Source organism: Siphateles boraxobius, unplaced genomic scaffold (genome assembly GCF_051911475.1).
Source record: "Siphateles boraxobius isolate OS27281-9 unplaced genomic scaffold, OSU_SipBor_1 25, whole genome shotgun sequence".
NCBI classification, from domain to species: domain Eukaryota; kingdom Metazoa; phylum Chordata; class Actinopteri; order Cypriniformes; family Leuciscidae; genus Siphateles; species Siphateles boraxobius.
The window spans coordinates 5851444-5869104 of NW_027508866.1; the positions used below are offsets into that span (position 1 = coordinate 5851444).

The 17661-nt window shown below is 37.7% G+C and overlaps 1 protein-coding gene across 2 annotated transcripts; it reads right to left on the reverse strand.

Moving 5' to 3' along the window:
* Positions 1-234: 234 nt before the first annotated feature.
* uspl1 (ubiquitin specific peptidase like 1) lies at positions 235-14694 on the reverse strand. Of its 2 annotated transcripts, XM_077242176.1 has the most exons (9): positions 14565-14694; positions 12979-13130; positions 12593-12715; positions 10185-10818; positions 5502-5612; positions 4099-4228; positions 3847-3972; positions 3588-3748; positions 235-1890 (listed from the first exon to the last, which is right to left on the reverse strand). In XM_077242176.1, exons 2-9 carry the CDS (start codon positions 13096-13098, stop codon positions 605-607), a joined length of 2691 nt encoding a protein of 896 aa, XP_077098291.1. In that variant the 5' UTR covers positions 13099-13130; positions 14565-14694; the 3' UTR covers positions 235-604. The 2 variants fall into 2 exon arrangements, with proteins under 2 accessions (XP_077098291.1, XP_077098290.1); XM_077242175.1 differs by lacking the exon at positions 14565-14694 and having other exon boundaries at positions 12979-13282.
* Between the last annotated feature and the right edge of the window lie 2967 nt (positions 14695-17661).

The following is a 17661-nucleotide window of genomic DNA, read 5'->3' on the forward strand; positions in this document are numbered from 1 at the left end:
CTAGAAATTGGTGTATTATATATTCGTCATTGTGGCAGTAAAATTCACTTTCCCCTTCAAAAAATAAACATGTCCTTGACAAGCATTAAAGTCGACCCCTGACACACATAAAATCATGTATTAACACTGGAAAAGCCATAATCAAATTAAAACCAATTGCAGGATTTCAATATAGAATCATTGTGAGGCGCTTTTAACTCAAAAACAAAATTCAATGTCATCAACCACACTGGATTCAGTTTTTGAAAGCATTTAATGTGAACTGCTTAAATATTGTGATAACCGTAAAAAAGGACAACTCAAAAAACATTTATAAACCGACATCTGTACAATGCTGTACAAACCTTTACTATTACCTCGTTCATAATTTGATCTTCAAACATTGCCCCATTTAAATGTTCTTTAGTCTTAATGTAGATCAGGCAAAATATGAATTGACTTCAATTAACTGATGATGTACCACATGCTTTCCTAAAAAAAAAAAAAAAAAAAAAAAAAAAAAGTATTTCTTTCCAAATAGAAAACTACAAAGAACAGTTCTTAGAAACAACTTGAGACACCAGAACAATCTCATGGTTTTTAAAGTCTAAAAGTCTTTTCTTAATCAGAAAAATATATCTAAGCCATTAAAATCAGTGCTCTCAATGGCAGTCTGGCCCATCCCTGATTGTATATATTCATCAAATATGGAGTCATTAGTAGAAGAATAGTTTAAAGTTGCTTCTGGAACCACAGTTGCTACTGAAGAATTTTGCTGTGCGCTCCCATTTGTTGCCTCGCCATTCTGGCCATTGTTCAACATCTCCAGGAGACCCGTGCTGTCAGGTGAGAGGTTACTGGCGGTCGTCACAGGGGACAACAGCTCAGCGAAGAACTGGTCATATGCCGGGCTGTCGTAAGCCGAAGTGCTAGAGGTGACGGAGTAGGGCGACGAGAGGGCCGTGCTGTCCGGCCTGGGTGCAGCTTCTCCTCCGCTTCCCAGAATCTGGTTTAGCTTGGCCAGTTTCTTTTTCTTGGCCTTGAGCTTTTTCATTAACTTCAGCCTGAGAGCTTCTGTAGTGTTAATGGGCTGCTGGTCAGCTGAAAAGCTTGGAGTTTTCTTAACAGGTGGACACATACCACCGGGAAGAGTGACTGCTTTGTGTTTAGGGGGTACAGCGGGATTTGCACCAATTGAATTAGTCAATTTCTTAGTTATGAAGCCACCAAACATGTCGGCCGGCTTTGCTGGTAGAGCTTCACTGTCGCATTTCAGACTGAGTTTTGGTTTTGGAGCAGGAGGAGGAAGTCTCACTGGCGTAGAATGGAAGGATGGATGCCGATGAAGTAATGAGGACAAAAGTGGTGGCGGTGCATGTACTTTTGTAGCCTCTGATGATTTCACCACAACTGGATCGGCCACAGAGGGAAGTTCCTTTAAACCAGAAGACTTTGGAGGTTGACAACTGGATAAACTAGATGCTACTGGAAGACTAGGGAGAGTGACCGGCACGACGGCTGGGCTCTGGGGAATCTGAAGATCCTCAGTGACTCCGTTCACATCAACCAGAGTGAGGGTCACAATGTCTGAGTGTGACAGACCCTCAAACGTGTCCAGTAATGTGGTGCTGCCAATGGATGCGTCCAGAGTGCTGACAGCAGTGGAGTCTCCCACAGTGAGCGCGCTGATGACACACGTGTCATTGGCCACGGAGTCTGACAGTTTGTCCGAGAGTTTATCATCGACATTTGTGACCGCCGAGGGAGCTGTCAGTGAGCAAACCTCTGAAGCTTCATCTTTAGTGGAGTCTGCCTCCCAGAAAACAATGTGAATTTCATTGGCAGGAAATGAAAACCTCTTGTGGATGTTGAAGTAAGGGTGTTTCAAATCATCGAGTTCAATCCACAAGCCTTTAAGACAGAACACAGACATGTAAATTAACTAGGAGGATTATAACCTGTCAATCAAAAGGGGGCGGAAAAACGTGTCAGACTGCAACTCATACTGTGTGTGAAGAAAAAAGGCTTGTTCGACTTGAACCAGCGCTGCACAGACCGATCCGTGAATGACATTACAGTACCGCGAGAGCGAATAGAAAGTAGACGGCTCCTTGTGCTTTTGAACTGCTCTCGCGTACTTTGATGTCATAAACTGATCAGTCTGTGCAGCGGCTATTCAAGTCGAATAAGCCTAATCTCTCTTTATCGAATTTAAGGCAAGTTAATGTGATAACGCATTAACAGTTAAAGTTCGAGAACAATAATAATAATAATCAACAACTTTATTGATATGACTGTACTGATGCTATTGTATGAGAACTGAACTCTAAGACTAAGGCATCATTTTATGAAGAACTGCTTTTTAGATGAAATTAACTAATTTAATAATTGATGATCTTTACAACAGAACTGAATCAAAACTGAACAATAGCTGAAATGCATAATTTTCCTGTTATCACTGTAAAGCTGCTTTAAAACGATCCGTATATATAAAGCGCTATAAAAATAAAGGTGACTTGACAAAAGCAGGCTCTATTTGACCCATGATTCACTCGAGTCGTCTCTTCCACTTAACACAGGTAACAGCAACATGCATGAACATCAGAAGGTTATGTTGAAAGATACAGTACAATTTACCGAGATGTGTCATGTTTCATGTAATCACTCAATAAGTGTTTTCAATCACAGATAGATATCAATAAAACAGCTTGTGAAAAATGTCACTTAACCTTGCATTTACCTCAGGAAAGTTATCAAGTGTTGACAGTTCGTTGGTTAGCAATAAAATATACGAGAGGAGCTCATTTACTGTTAATTATATGCATGTTTGAATAAATTTGAAAGATGAACGTTAATTAAAACTACCTTGTGTGCAAACCAAGAAGATTTCAGTTTTTATCTGCGTGTAATTATTACATCTGAAAATAAATAGTAATTGAATTTAATAGTTTGGACTGTTGTTAACTGAGCAATCGGCTATCTATCGGTAGAGAGATTTAGTATCTGCGCATCTATCAAATTAACCATATTAAGTTCAAATCATACATGTTTGGGATGAACATACTAATCAGCAACTAATCAGAGATAACCAGAACAATTGTCTGTAAATCCAAATTGATAACAGTAGATCATTTTTTAGCTTATTTTTTGGGCACAGCATCGAAGCAGGAATGATGTGATGTTTTTAGCAACATTAAAATAAAATAAATAATTTACTAACTTATAGATACCAATACCTAATATCAGTTGTGCTGGAAAAAATGCATGTGTGAAATATAAATATAATTCAAGAGAATTGTTTTCAATTTGAATCCATTTTGTGATGGCAAAGCTGGATTTTCAGCATCATAACGCCAGTCTTCAGAGTTATATGATCCTTCAGAAATCATTCTATAAGCTGATTTGCAGATTGAGACATTTTCATAATCAATGTTGAAATTAGATGTGCAGTTTAATATTTTTTCAGGATTCTTTGATGAATAGAAAGTTCAAAAGAACAGCATTTTATTGAAATACGAATACTTGGTAACAACTTTTGGCCCCAAACTTTTGAATGGTAATGTAAGTAGATCAGCTAATGAATTCAGAGAATCAAACTGGAGACTCACCATTGCTCTGACGAATCCAAGTGACGAAGTGCTGAAGATGCTTTTTGTACTGGATAACAGTGCTGACATTGTAGTGCACATCCTGGAACTCAAACGAGTATTTAGAGAGGTCTTTCCTGGGCAAGCCCTCCACAAAGTGCAGCGCAAACACAGAGGACAACCTGCAAAAAATTAACAGAGAGACAAATATCAATCAACCACAACGACCAACAGAGTTGTAATAAAGCTAGGTGATAAGGAAGAAAGAAATGACTCTTACCGTTCAAGCACCATTTTCCTCCTCTGGTTTTTACGGTTGCAGTTACTGCACTGAGTGCGGTTGATGGCTTTTAGTGGGTGCCAATTATTCAGAATCTGAGTTAATGTTGTAAGTGTCTTCTCAACACTGCAAGACAAAAGTAGGGTAGTGTTACATGTATGTGTGTGTGACACCAAAACAATTATCTACTAAATCAAAAACCGTTTAATCACCAAATACACATGATTTTAAATTAAAAGGGTAAATCCTTACCTGTCGCTTACAGTATAACTACAAGAAGTGCACTTAAATTCCCAACGGACAGTATGCTGGAAAAGATCCTGAGCCCACTTGTCTGACCGTAGAAGGAGAGGGAGCGCAAACACAGGCGTTTCCTGCTGACCTGCACGACAGACAGAAAGTAGGGATGGGACGGTATGAAAATTTCATATCACGGTTATAGTGACCGAAATTATCGTGATTATCAATATTATCACGGTTTTGTTAAAACAAGATGAAAGTGTTAAAAAAGAACTGATGCTCACACTGAAAACATTTCAACAAGTTTTATATTTGAGAATCAACAAATAAAACCAGCAGCTCTATGCACTTTTTAAAGCAAGATTCTATTCTGTGTCATTTCCTTCCTTATAATGACCGTCGTCAATAGCAACATATTGTAACACAGCGCACATCCATGTATCACAACGGACGCGCGCTCTCATTTCATTCAAATACAACTTGTCATCTTGCGTCTCCGTTTTTGTTTGTATTGAAAATGAAATCAGAGTTGATTTATTGTTTACAGAATTTGATAATATTGTTGTGATCATCTTGTCTGGACGAGTTTTGTATGCTAAATGGATTTAACAGCTAAGAATAGAGACATTAATCTCTATTCAATATGTCCCCGTAATTATGTGGTAAAAAAAAATCGGTGTTATAAGTGTACAATGAATATACATTATTATCTCTTAATTGTCACTCTTAATAGTCTTGTTTGAACTTATTCGATCGTCTTTGGCTCAAAGCCACTTATTGCTGCGAACTTTTCTTCGCGGAAGCTTCAAGTTTTTTCAAGTGAGTGAGATAAAATATGTCAACTCAAAATTTTGTGCCCAATTATTTCCCAGCCGTAGTTTTAGTATTGAGATCAAACTTGACTTGCCTTGCGTTCGCTACAACAGTGGATGATGGTCACAAAGGACGACTCGGCAGATTTGAAGTGTTTACCTCTATCACTGCGACTTTTTTTGTGCATGTTCTGCAGACAGAGTGACCATCCTCGATTAAGTTTCCCTCAGGATTTTTGTAAATCCCAAAATATGACCACACCTCAGATTTGGTCCTCTTAAAAGGCAGAAAAATCTCCCGAACACGGTCACTGCCTTACGCCATTCCTTCTCGAATAAAAAAAACAAACCAACATTGCGCGCTGCACGCCTGCGTCAGACTGTTGCTGGCTGGACAGGATTTATAGTGAGTTATTAAAATTGCGATAATCAAACACGGTTTTAATGATAATTGAATTTTAAACGATATTACTAACCGTCAGTACATTTTATCGTGGTTTATAGTGAAACCGGTAATCGTCCCATCCCTAACAGAAAGATTATCACTCAATACAAATGACAAGCAACACATGGAAATAAAATTTAATGAGCAGATGTTTTTACCAATTTCACACTTCAGTGTGGGCTGGAGGAGTTTGAAGAGTGACTGACGGTGCGCTGACAGCTGCCGCTCGGCCTCATTCATGACAACAGCAGGGACTCTAGTTACCTTATCTGCCAAGAGAAAAACAGGCAAGCTCTTAAAAATATTGAAATTAACTAAATAATTTTTAATGAAATAATTGTTATATGGGAATATAAATCATTTTAATTTGTAAACAACTTTTAAATGTCATTTTGTATTAGTGTAAATTTATTAAAGTGCCCCATTATGCTTTTTCTAATATTACATTTCATGGAGTGTGTAATATAGCTGTTTGTAAATGCAAGTTTTTAAAGACCAAAGTGCACGACAGATAAAGTTGTTGCCTCCTAAAAAAAAAAAAAAAGAACTGATTCTGAATTGCCGAAACGAGTCAGCAGCAATTCCAATGTCACTTCCTGTTACATATCTGCGTAACAATGAAAAAAATTTGCATAATGCCAGCCTATAGTCTAGCCGAGTTTCCACTATCGGGCCAAAAGCGGGCATGCTAGTGCATGCCAGGGCCAGTCGCGTTTCCACTGCCACTTCCAGGGCTTGATCGGGCCTCGCCTGAGGTTCCTCGGGGCCAACGGACAGGGTCTTTTCGGCCCGCCAATTACCAGTGCCTGATGATATTATATACCAGCTATCATCAGCTTTAAAGACTTATAAAATCATTTTAGCTCAAAACTCACTTTCAGACAGCAGCAAGAGTTTCTGTTTGTGATCCGATGTGGATTCTGGTCACTTTATAAGGCAGAAATATTTATATGCGATGCAAAACACCATGTACGCTAACCATTACCATAGTAAAAGTAGTAAATATGACAGCTTGAAGAAATCAGACAAATCACATAGGCTATCACAATCTTGTATTTATTTTATCTGTAATACGTCTCATCTCTTTATAACGGAACTCTCTAATATCCATATTTGGCTCTGAATGCGCATAAAATAAAGCAACACCGTTTTTCTCAATGAAAATATAACTGAATTGGGATTGCTAAAGCTCCTCATTTTTGTTGGAAAACTTGTAGAAATGATCATTCTTTCTAAATGCGATATAAACATACTGTCCTGCGACAACAAATAAACAGAAACAGACGTGACTGAATAAGTGTGTCCTCTTTCTTTTGTGAGATAACGGTAAGAAACACTTTATTTCTGTGCACTATTGTGCAATCTTGACAAAAATAAATGTATTATGGTCAACGTTAGGGGTCGACCGACACGTGATTTTCAGGGCCGATGCCGATTATTACAGATCAAGTAGACCGATAACCGATATTTTAAAACCGATATATAGCCTATGTGTGGTGTACAAATGTAAGTTAATGTCAAAATTAAGAATAACAAAAAGTTGACAAATACTTTTTTTAAATTATTTTAAGCGTATCTTTGAATCTATGAACTGTTAATAATAACAACATTATTATTATTATTATTAATGCAGGGAGCACCCAGCAGCATTCTGTAAAACTTAGACTATTTTAGTGGTTAATTTAAATTTTAGTAATCAAAAAGCATTTCTAATTCATTTAAATCATCAATCTTATTCAATTTATTTACAGTTTAACAAAAATTACATAGGGCCCTATGAAAAAACTAACTTTTATTTTGACGGGTTGCCGTGGAGATCTTTGAGTTTCTGTGCGTTTATGATATGACGATAACTTCTCAGTTGAAGCTTTAAAAAGCTCATGAAGTGACTAAGCGGCTCTGGAGATGATGTTTATGCAATCATGTCCTCATATAAGGATGCGGCTGAGGCTGAAAACAGCGCAAGCGTCACGCGTGTTCCAGTGTGTGTGTGAGTGTGTGTGTGTGTGTTTGTGTGTGTGTGGTAAATGAAATCACGCGTCTGCACCATTCATTTAGAGACACGCAGAATTCATATTTAAATAGTCTTTTTGCGGTTTGAAATTCGATATGATTTACTGACCTGCTTTTTATTAATTCACCAAGAAGTTGACAAATTACGTGACATTCCGCTTTATACAGTAAATTCCGTTTTTTGGGACTCGATTCCGCGATCCGGTCCGTATTTTCTGCATCGCGGACATCAACCTATTATATTGAGGTGTTTTGCAACTAGAGTGTAGTAATTTATTGCTACTTCAGCAAAGTCTGCTGCTGCCTTAACTTTGAGAGACAAGACAACTGATGCGTGATCAGTGCAGCAGTTCCAGTCAGCGAGTGCTGTCGGTGTGGGTGCTAAACTTTCAGTGCCTTCAGCTTTCCGCATTGATTGGCCGGACCTGTGACTCCCAACAAATCAGATGTGTGGGACATTGCATTGGTCTAGTCTACAGAGGGGTGAGTTCCGACAGAGGTGGCTGCGTCAGAGCCAAATATAGCGAATTTCAAAATTAAATTATTTTATCGGCAAATAGGTTTTGAAAATGGCCGATACCGATAACCATAAAAATGCTCAATTTCGGCCAGGCCGATAATCGGTCGACCCCTAGTCAACGTATCACTTATTAGTATAAAACTGTGGTAAAACATCGATCCTTGGGTTTGAATTCTTTAGGTAAACAACAAATATGCCAACAAACGTCCACTTTTATCATGTACGTTTTATAATGCCGGTAATTTCCAGTGATTTCTTTCTGATTGGTTTTCTGATAAAACTTAATTTTTTTGGTGAAATAAGTGTGACGTTGTTCCAGAGGAGCGTGTTACTGGGGAGATTTTTAGTGAAGCATTGTGGATCTTTTGGTCCGACTGTGGAACTACAGGATGGTTTTTAGCTTGGCGCTATAAGTTCGATCCAGAGGCTATTAGTTCATAGCCTGGTCCTACCAGACTTTCGTACATTTCATTTGTACATAGAGTCTGGCACCGCTCCATTGGCAAGCGTTAACTTCCTTGTAGGCGGGTACGCTCTATTGAAGTCTAAAACTATTGGATCTGCCCAGAGTCACCCTCAATCTGCCATAACCAATCGCTAACGTTTGGTCGTGACGTATGCCTAGCCTTCGCCTTAGCCAAGTCATTCACCACTAACGGAGCGAGCTGGAAATCAAACTTTTCCCGAACTCCGTGGGGAGGAGGGCCACAACATCATGGCCACCAACAAAACTAAGCAACGATTCTTCTTGTTCCGGCTTTAACTTCTTGATATTCGGCAGCGTTGCCACAACGGACCGAATGGCTTCGCTCGCATCTTTCTCCACTGCCATTACTGAACTACAACTCAAAATAACGCACGGCATCGACGTCATCGTTCTCAGCCACTCCCTCTGTTCGCTGATTGGCCCCGTAAAAAATTTATCGGAGAAAACCAAAGACTACAGCACAATCCCAGACCTAGTACTGAAGGAAAATGAAAATTGAGCGGAAGTACGTAGGAGGGCAAGGCCAGGCTAATTAGTTCAGCCCGGCCCAATGAAAGTCCGGGCTCGCACTGGCCTGACAGTGGAAAAGCGGCTATTGGCTGCCCGTGAAGAACGTCTACTTTGACCCGCTCTCAAACACTGTAGTTTACGCTGAGGTCTGGAATAGTTTGGTTTGTGTTGTCCAAATTTCAAGAAGACAAATTCACTTTGCAAGCACTTTCAAGGAATGAGGACTCTTGCTGGAACTGATACAGTAAAACTGACGCCTGCGTTACTGTTTTTATCACTGTGTATACACAAGTGCTGAGCAAAAATCCAGAGCTGAAGATCAGATAATGAGCGTTTTGTTTCCTACATGCTCTGGTAGACCAATCAACAGACTGGGCCGTCAGACCAATCAGATCCGAGTAGGCTCGCGGAAAGGAGAATCTTCGAACAAACCATTTTCAGACTCTTCTAGAATTAGGTGTAAATTGAAGGAGACCACGACAACAATATTAAAAACCTTTAAAATAGCATAATAGGGGCTCTTTAAGTATAATTTTTATAAATATATTATGATTAGTAGAGGTGGACGATATTCCAGTATATATACCATGCATTTTTAAGCCTTGAGGTTAAAAACAAGTTATTTTATACCATTCAAGCACAATAAGCAGCGAAAGAGCTCATTTACACTTACGTGGCATCGTGTTCTCGTAAACATGGTCATTTATGTCATTTAAGTGAATGTAAACAGTTGAGAAAGAAAATGCCTTCAGTCTATGATATAGCCCCACACTGAATTACTATTGTAACTTCAATAAGAATAAATGTATAGACTATGTAGTGTGTTTGTACATTTGATTAGCAGTACATATTATGTTGTAGCTATTTCTTATTTGTAATGCTTTAAGATTTTCAGGTAGGTCTATTTAATTTTTGTGTATTCATTCTATATTAGAAATTTTTCATATTGTAATTATCAGTGTTTTTGTTCTTATTTTATCAGGCTAGTATTAGGTTGCGATATTGGAATTGGAGACGAGAATAATGAAATTTCGATGGCATCACCTTTTTTTTATACCATAACCAAAAATAACTATATCATGATCTATATACTTATCAGAAAATAAAATTACTCATGACATCTCATTGATGTAAGATTTTGGGTCATATCGCTTACCCCTAACCAATAATATCTATTTATAACAAAAATCGTGTGTTGATATATATAAATAAATATAATTTTAGTTTGTAATATAACTATATATTAAACTCCCATAATATAATACAAATAGATATATGTGGTAACACAAGTCAATTTGTTCTTCCTTTTACCTTCACAATGTTGCTCCTTGGCTTTTAGATATGCACATGTCTTATCATATGTGGAGCAAAGTTTCCAGATGGCAGACTTGCTGCAAAGCTCTGATGTCAACTCGTCTGAGAGCTTTACATTCTGACATGGATTCTCTCTGATGGTCTTGCAATTCACGAGCATCACCAACAACGAATCCAACCAACACAGGTTGTCCTCGTTTTTCCAGAAGAGATGAGGTTGCACAGGAACCAGCTCTGATGAATCCATATCTACATCCATTCCGAAGATCTCCTCGACCTCATCTTGAGTACTAGATACACAAACATCCTTCTTGTCACACAGATCTAAATCCTCACAGGCAGCAGCTGGTAGCTCTTTAGGATGTTGTTCCTCAGTGCCTTTAATAGAGACAGTCTTTCCAAGTATTGATTGTTCACCAACATCCTGCGTAAGGGTGTCGTCAATGACATCAGCACCACATGGCTCAGGCTCAGCAGACAAAATGTCCAGTTTCTCCTCTCTCGATTGCTTTGAAGGGGAGACATCGACATCACCGACATCGGACAGGGAAGAGATGTTCCTCTTGCATCCACCTTTAGACAAACCAGCACGCACATCTTCCAGAGATCTACTAACCAATGGGTAAAGACACTGCAAAGCGACAGAAAAACACACCACAGATGTAAATGATCATTTCACTGGCCCATCAGTCTTCTTTAAAATGAGTCACAACAAGCTTCAAATATACAACAAATATCATATTACCAAAAACAATAAACAGTTGGTCAATATCACAAAACTTGTCAAGAACGTGTTCAGCACCTCATACCAAAAGCAAAAGGATGACTATTGTATTTTGCTGTAAGTAAATAAAGGCTAATTTTAGAACAATAAAAAAATTTACCACGTACAATTTAATTAACATAATATTGACATTTTAATGACAAATTAAGCACATTTTTCTTTCTCACTGTAATGCGATTTTTTACTGTAATGTGCACATGCATTTTACTTCAGATTTTTTTACCTCAGAGGTGATTGTCATCACTTAACCATTTTTTTTCTTTTTCAAATCAGCAGCGTAAATCCAACGAGGTACAACAAACACTACCTTACTGTGAAAATACAATTTACATTTTTTATTTTTCCCAATGTCCTTTGGAACGAGAAAACAAAGCGGCGACGAATGGTGTTCACACCGATCGCGAAACGATTGATTGCTTTAGCCTAATTCATGCCTGCACGATAGGTGGCGCAACACATTATTCAGCTGACAGTCTTTGATCACTGAGAAGAAGAATCACTGAAAAGTTGGTGCATAGCATCAACCACGGGCAAATTTCAAACAGTGTTTTTTGCACCCTTGAAGGGGCTCTTCGGGAAGGCGACGTCATTTGTAGGAGCGTTCCAAACAAAAGCGAACAACTGAATCCCTTCACGAAGGGCCCTTCCACAAGTGGAACATGCAATGGTCACTTCAAGGACGTAGTTTAATAATTTATGGTCATGTTCTCCCATATGAGATTGCTAACTTCTGATTGGAATTTGCCCCATACAACCACTAAGACATCTGCGGAGGAAGCTTCAAGACACTTATAGGGTGCTTCTCATTTCTTATTTGTGCATCCTCGTTTCCTTTCCTCGCGTCTCAGCTCCTCCCCCTGTAGGATGTGAGGGAAGGCTGCGAGGAAAGAAAATGAGGACTGAGGAATCGAATGAAAGCTTTTTTATACATTGGAATACTTGATCACTCGAGCGTCACTTCACAGCGTCATCAGCAGCGCTCAAAGGATCTGCCCTTATGTTGTTGAAGTTTGGTTATTTAAGAAATTCATAATGAATAATAATAATAAAGCAAGATACCCCGTTGAAATATGTGAGATGTGTGGTTTATATAAACTGCAAAGGTAAACTATAAAATAAAATGGTTGTGACCGATGTGAAGGGGGAGGAGAATGTATACGTGCGTCACGTTTAGTCAATAAAACACTTCTGCACACTCGCTCATAACTCTTATAGCACCACCTTGTGTGCAACAGCATTGGCTCCAGGCATATGATCTAAAGCTCAACTCTAATTTGACAGCCCATTTCATTTGACAACGGGAGAAAAAAAATACACTGGTCGGTTAAAAAATGTGAATAGCTCCATAGGGATATATAGTTTCGAATCATCGTGTTGCAGTCACGTCCTTTAATCTTGCTCGGTGTGAAATTGTCTTAAATTTCACAATTTTTTTTCTTCAGTAAAACAATCATTTAGTCCTTTTGATTTTAGGGTAAAATGACCCAGATATATTCTTGACAGGTTTTTGTGAGATACACACGATTATCTATTAAAATGCCAGTTCCTGATAAGCAACAGGGGAAAAAGAAACATGTGTAATGTTGTAGAAACTCAAGTGTTAATGGATAACTGGCCTTACCTCTGGATTTGTACAGAGCATAACAGTCTCCTCCAAGTTGAGAGCAAAAAAGCGTATGGCGTTTGTCTGACCTTTTACCAAGCACCAGGGACAGTTCCCAGGTGAGACATTTCTGTCTTCACACTGTAAAAACCAAAAACAACAGATGAGAAATCACAGAAAGCTTTAAAACAATCAACAACACTCCTTACAGAAAATTACAAAGACATGAGTGTACAGTACATAACTAAAGTGCTTCTATGACTATTCTTTCGCCTTTTACATCAGATTTCTGTGTTATTCCTCGTTTGTGGTGGGAATCAAATCAATACAATAAAAAAATAATTTTGAAGGTGACAGGAGAGCTTTGCACGAGTGACAGAGGGAGAGAACTGAGCATAACTGACTTTTCCCAAATACCCCACCACTGCTGGGGCCGGGGCCCCTATACCAGTGCCTTTGCTGTTCATTTTCACGCCACTGAAGTTTCCATTCTTTGATGAGTCCTGCTGCCATAAACTTGACATAACCTTGTCACCTGGCTCACCGCCTGAACACGCTGCAGTGAGAAAGAATATTTCATTTCTGAGACAACAACTGACCCATTCCAGGCTGATACACAAAGCAAACATTTCAAACTACATCTGCATTTACTGAAGGAAATACAACTGCATGCCAGTCGGTAAGAGAACAGCATTTAAAGTACAGATAGATATCACAATATGGAAGAAAAGACTATAGCAACTATTCTTTTGCTATTGTCGTTTCTTCCATATTGTGATATCTGTATATCTGATTGGCTTCTCAAACAAGAAAAAAATGTAGGGCAGGACTTGATTTTGTTCATTGGAAGTTGATTGGATCATTGTGGTTTGCTACAACTGCTTCAATCTCATGTGAGTGACAGATTGCCACGCCCTCGCGCTAGTAAACACAGAGAAGAGATGTTGCAAAAGGGAGGGCAAGTTATTTGGATTAACTATTTAGGCTCATTAACTTTAAAAAAAATAATAATGAATTTGCACGGGTAAATAATTTATAACAAAAACTGCAATATTCCATAAGAAAAAGACAAAAATTGTCCATTATGATTTCATGGTGGGTGGTGACTAACTAGTTTAGTTTCAGGGCAACTTTAAAATCAGCGCGCGACTTTTTATCCAAGCCAATCACAATTCAATATGCAAACATGTTAAGACGACCATTGACATAATAAATACGTATTTATACGTCTATGAAGACGACGACCAATTCAGAATGCAAATATATAATTTCTGTCACTGAGGTTTTGAATGCTGAACGTTCCATCAGCTAGTTTATTACAAAAGTTATCTAAACTTTCTTAAATTGATATAAACAAATTGAACAATACCCAAGATTGAAATAATCGGCAAAATAAACTGTTTGGGCTAAACCAGTGGCGAAAATACTTTACCTCCCCATGTCTTTTAAATCGATTTTGATTGCATTATTCTATTTATTTTTTATGTATCCTTTTCCCCTTTTAACTCAATGTATCTTTTCTGTATGTCTTTGAAAAGCGCTTTGGGATGCTATTTTTAAAGGCGCTAACGTTGACGTTATATAAAATAAAGTTTATTATTATTACTTAATGTTAGGGGTTTAAAACATACCCTAACCAGAATGCTGAAGGAATAGCATGTTCTGCATTGCCAATAACGTTACTGACAGCCAAATCAATTGGTTTACAATCGATCTTGTAACTGTTTTCTTACAGACATTTGAGTTTGTGAACAATCGTAGCTGTAATGTCGAATACACACGACTCTTCTGATAACTGCCTTATTAAATACATGCACAAACACTAACAAAGTCTTCAAATATTTAAATATGTTTCTTTGCTGGGCTGGCTAATATCAGGCGCTAACAACCACGGCGACAGTGAGCTGAGATGACAAGCAGATCGCTTAAATCTAAAATATTACATTCACAACAGATTTCCGCGCCGCAAATAATCTGGACCAACACATACCTCAAAACTGGACCGAATGTTGAAATTTTCCACGCAGGATTTCATACACACATTTGGTAGTTCCAGCACGCCGGTAGGAGACATTTCAACGTGCATGCTCTCAGTCGTACGCTTGACGTACTACTTCCGGTTTTGTAGGAAGAAGTAATAAAGTTTTTTACAAAGCTTCATTTACAGCACAAGAGCGCCATCATTTGGAAAGTCTGCGTGCATTATCGAACGGTACTGTCGAACGGACCAAATGGTCCCGAAGAATTTAAATAAAAAAATGTGTAAAATCATAGCTTCATCGGAATGGTCCGAAATTTGGTGACTTTGTTGGTACTTGGTATATGAACACCCAAAAAAATTGGGGACAGGATTTGAATAGTCTAAGTGGTTGTAAAAAAAATGGTCACACTCCGGGCCTTCGGGTCCAAATCATTTCACGATCATTTCATCAATCACGGGTCCCGCCATAGGAAATGAATGGGAAATTGGCAAAAGTGTGACAATACAGAGTTTTTTTGTGCGTACAATCTACAAATCAGCCACGATCCAGAAAAAAAGCACACAACAGTGAAGGGGTGAATCTATAAAACATTGAGTGCAAAACAGACACACACACACACACACACACACACACACACACACACACACACACACACACACACACACACACACACACACACACACACACACACACACACACAAACACACTTTTATACATAAACAAACGAATAAATTCAGATTACATATGTGTTTTGCATTTTTAAAATGCTCAGTTTGTCCACCAGATGGCATCCATCTAATTTCAAAAAATGCTTTTATGAGGTCCAGGCTTGACTCTGAAATGAAATACAGCTTTAAAAAAAATAAAAAAAAATATTTTTTTATATTTTTTTTTTCTATTATATTCAATGGGGCGAAAATGGGGGGAAAATGGGTCATATTTATTGCATAAATATTAATTATAAATCTTAAATTATCTCAAAACACCAAAAAAGAAAAGAAAAAATATTATAAAAAACAAGTTAAAAAAAACAAAATATGATTTTCTTTTAATAAATATGAATCAAACCCTTCCGGACCATTTGGTCCCGAAGACCCTGAGTGTGACCCTGAAATGAAGGACCCCAGAGGGTTAAATTAGGGAGCAGCAAGGATTGAATAAACAACAACAACAACAACAACAACAACAACATCAAAACACTCAAGCCTAGACTATAATTAACAGCGGAACCACGCAAATAGACAGGCAGAAACGTGTTAAATGAGATATAAACTATTTAGAATGTTGATTGTGTTTATAAATATAGTGTTGGCTAAATAAAACGATGTAGACTTTAAAGTTAATTTGAGCATTTAATATATTGTTAACCATAGTTTCTCTCTCAAACATTGTTTGTATTTTCACCTTGCGACTGCAATTATATAAACGAACGGAGAGAGAAAATAGCCTAATATTTGTATGCCATTATTTTTTATTAGCTTGTCGATTAAATAAAATCCACCCGGAGTCTTTAGATTTCTGTTTACTGTGGTCTATCATTCTGGAAGCAAGCGCTTTATAAACGTTTCTGTCCTAATTAAAACTTTTTTCTCTCCCTTGTTTTTTAAAATGTGATACTGCAACAAAATTGTGCATGCCACATAATTCATTCAAGCGACGTTTTATATATATTAAGTTATTATCGATAAGAAATGCATTATACAGAGATGTTTATTTTTGACCTATGCTGATCTAATGTATATATATATACATTAGATCAGCATAGGTCAAAAATAAACATCTCAGTATAATGCATTTCTTATCGATAATAACTTTCCAATAGGTGTCAGCCAGTACAGCGCTCAGTACAGCATATGCCTGTGCGTCTGTGAGCATGTGCTCGAGCGGCGACGCGCCTGTATTAAGGAGTCGTAGGGCGCTACAGCTGCTCTCTTATGAAACAATAGAAGGCTATATGGGCATCAATTCCCCATCAGGCTCCCTTAGCGGTTTATCTGCGCCCGCGCCCCTCCGTCCTACACAATACGAATTTGCATAATTTCCCCCAAAGATTTAGCCATTACAGTAACATGCATAGGCTTCGGTTCTTTCGTGTGCTTATGGTATGACATTAATTTGGTTTATAAATGATGGCCTAAATAGAAACGCATATGTTAAGCTATTGCTGTCTTTTTTTCAAGGCAAACAATTACGATCAGTGTGGCGTTTCTATGTCTGTGATAGATAGATAGATAGATAGATAGATAGATAGATTAGATAGATAGATAGATAGATAGATAGATAGATAGATAGATAGATAGATAGATAGATAGATAGATAGATAGATGATGGATAGATAGATAGATAGATAGATAGATAGATAGATAGATAGATAGATAGATAGATAGATAGATAGATAGATGGATAGATAGATAGATAGATAGATGGTTAGATAGATAGATAGATAGATAGATAGATAGATAGATAGATAGATAGATAGATGGATAGATAGATAGATAGATGGTTAGATAGATAGATAGATAGATAGATAGATAGATAGATAGATAGATAGATAGATAGATAGATAGATAGATAGATAGATAGATAGATAGATAGATAGATGGATAGATAGATAGATAGATAGGTAGAAATTATAATTGGGCACCATCTTTGCCCTTTGATTTCTTCTCCATACTATCTATATTTTATCTGCTCAAATTACTATTGTAATTATGAAATGTAGGTAAATATATCAGTGATCGAACTAAATCTTTTGAGAGTGTTAATCTAACACTTGTAATAACTTGTAATAATCTTTACCATTGTTTTGGGGTGCTGTCATTGAATTATTCAATCAAAAACTAATTAACAGTCTGCAGAAAGCGCCTCTGACGCTGTATCATGTTGATTCATATCGAAACGTAGTAATTAATCAGCTTTTGATACTCAAAAAACGAATCCCGCCGATTAAGACACTTTAATAAATATTACTCATAATTGCATATTTTCGTTAAAATCTGACTTGGATGTCCATATAGTGTTTGATCTAAGCTGGGCGTCAGCTGGACCGACCACTCTTTCATTCAATGTTTTCCACCTCACAGCAACGCCGACACTCCGCATTGA

What these genes read in the sequence shown, in the direction of transcription:
- uspl1 (XM_077242175.1), bottom strand. Translation starts at nt 13,203, where the DNA reads ATGTTTGCTTTGTGTATCAGCCTGGAATGGGTCAGTTGTTGTCTCAGA. An exon ending in CACACTGAAGTGTGAAATTG is followed by an intron (nt 4,229 to 5,501) that starts GTAAAAACATCT and finishes TCTGTCGTGCAG; the next exon opens with GTCAGCAGGAAACGCCTGTG. An exon ending in TTGGATTCGTCAGAGCAATG is followed by an intron (nt 1,891 to 3,587) that starts GTGAGTCTCCAG and finishes TCTGTCTTAAAG; the next exon opens with GCTTGTGGATTGAACTCGAT.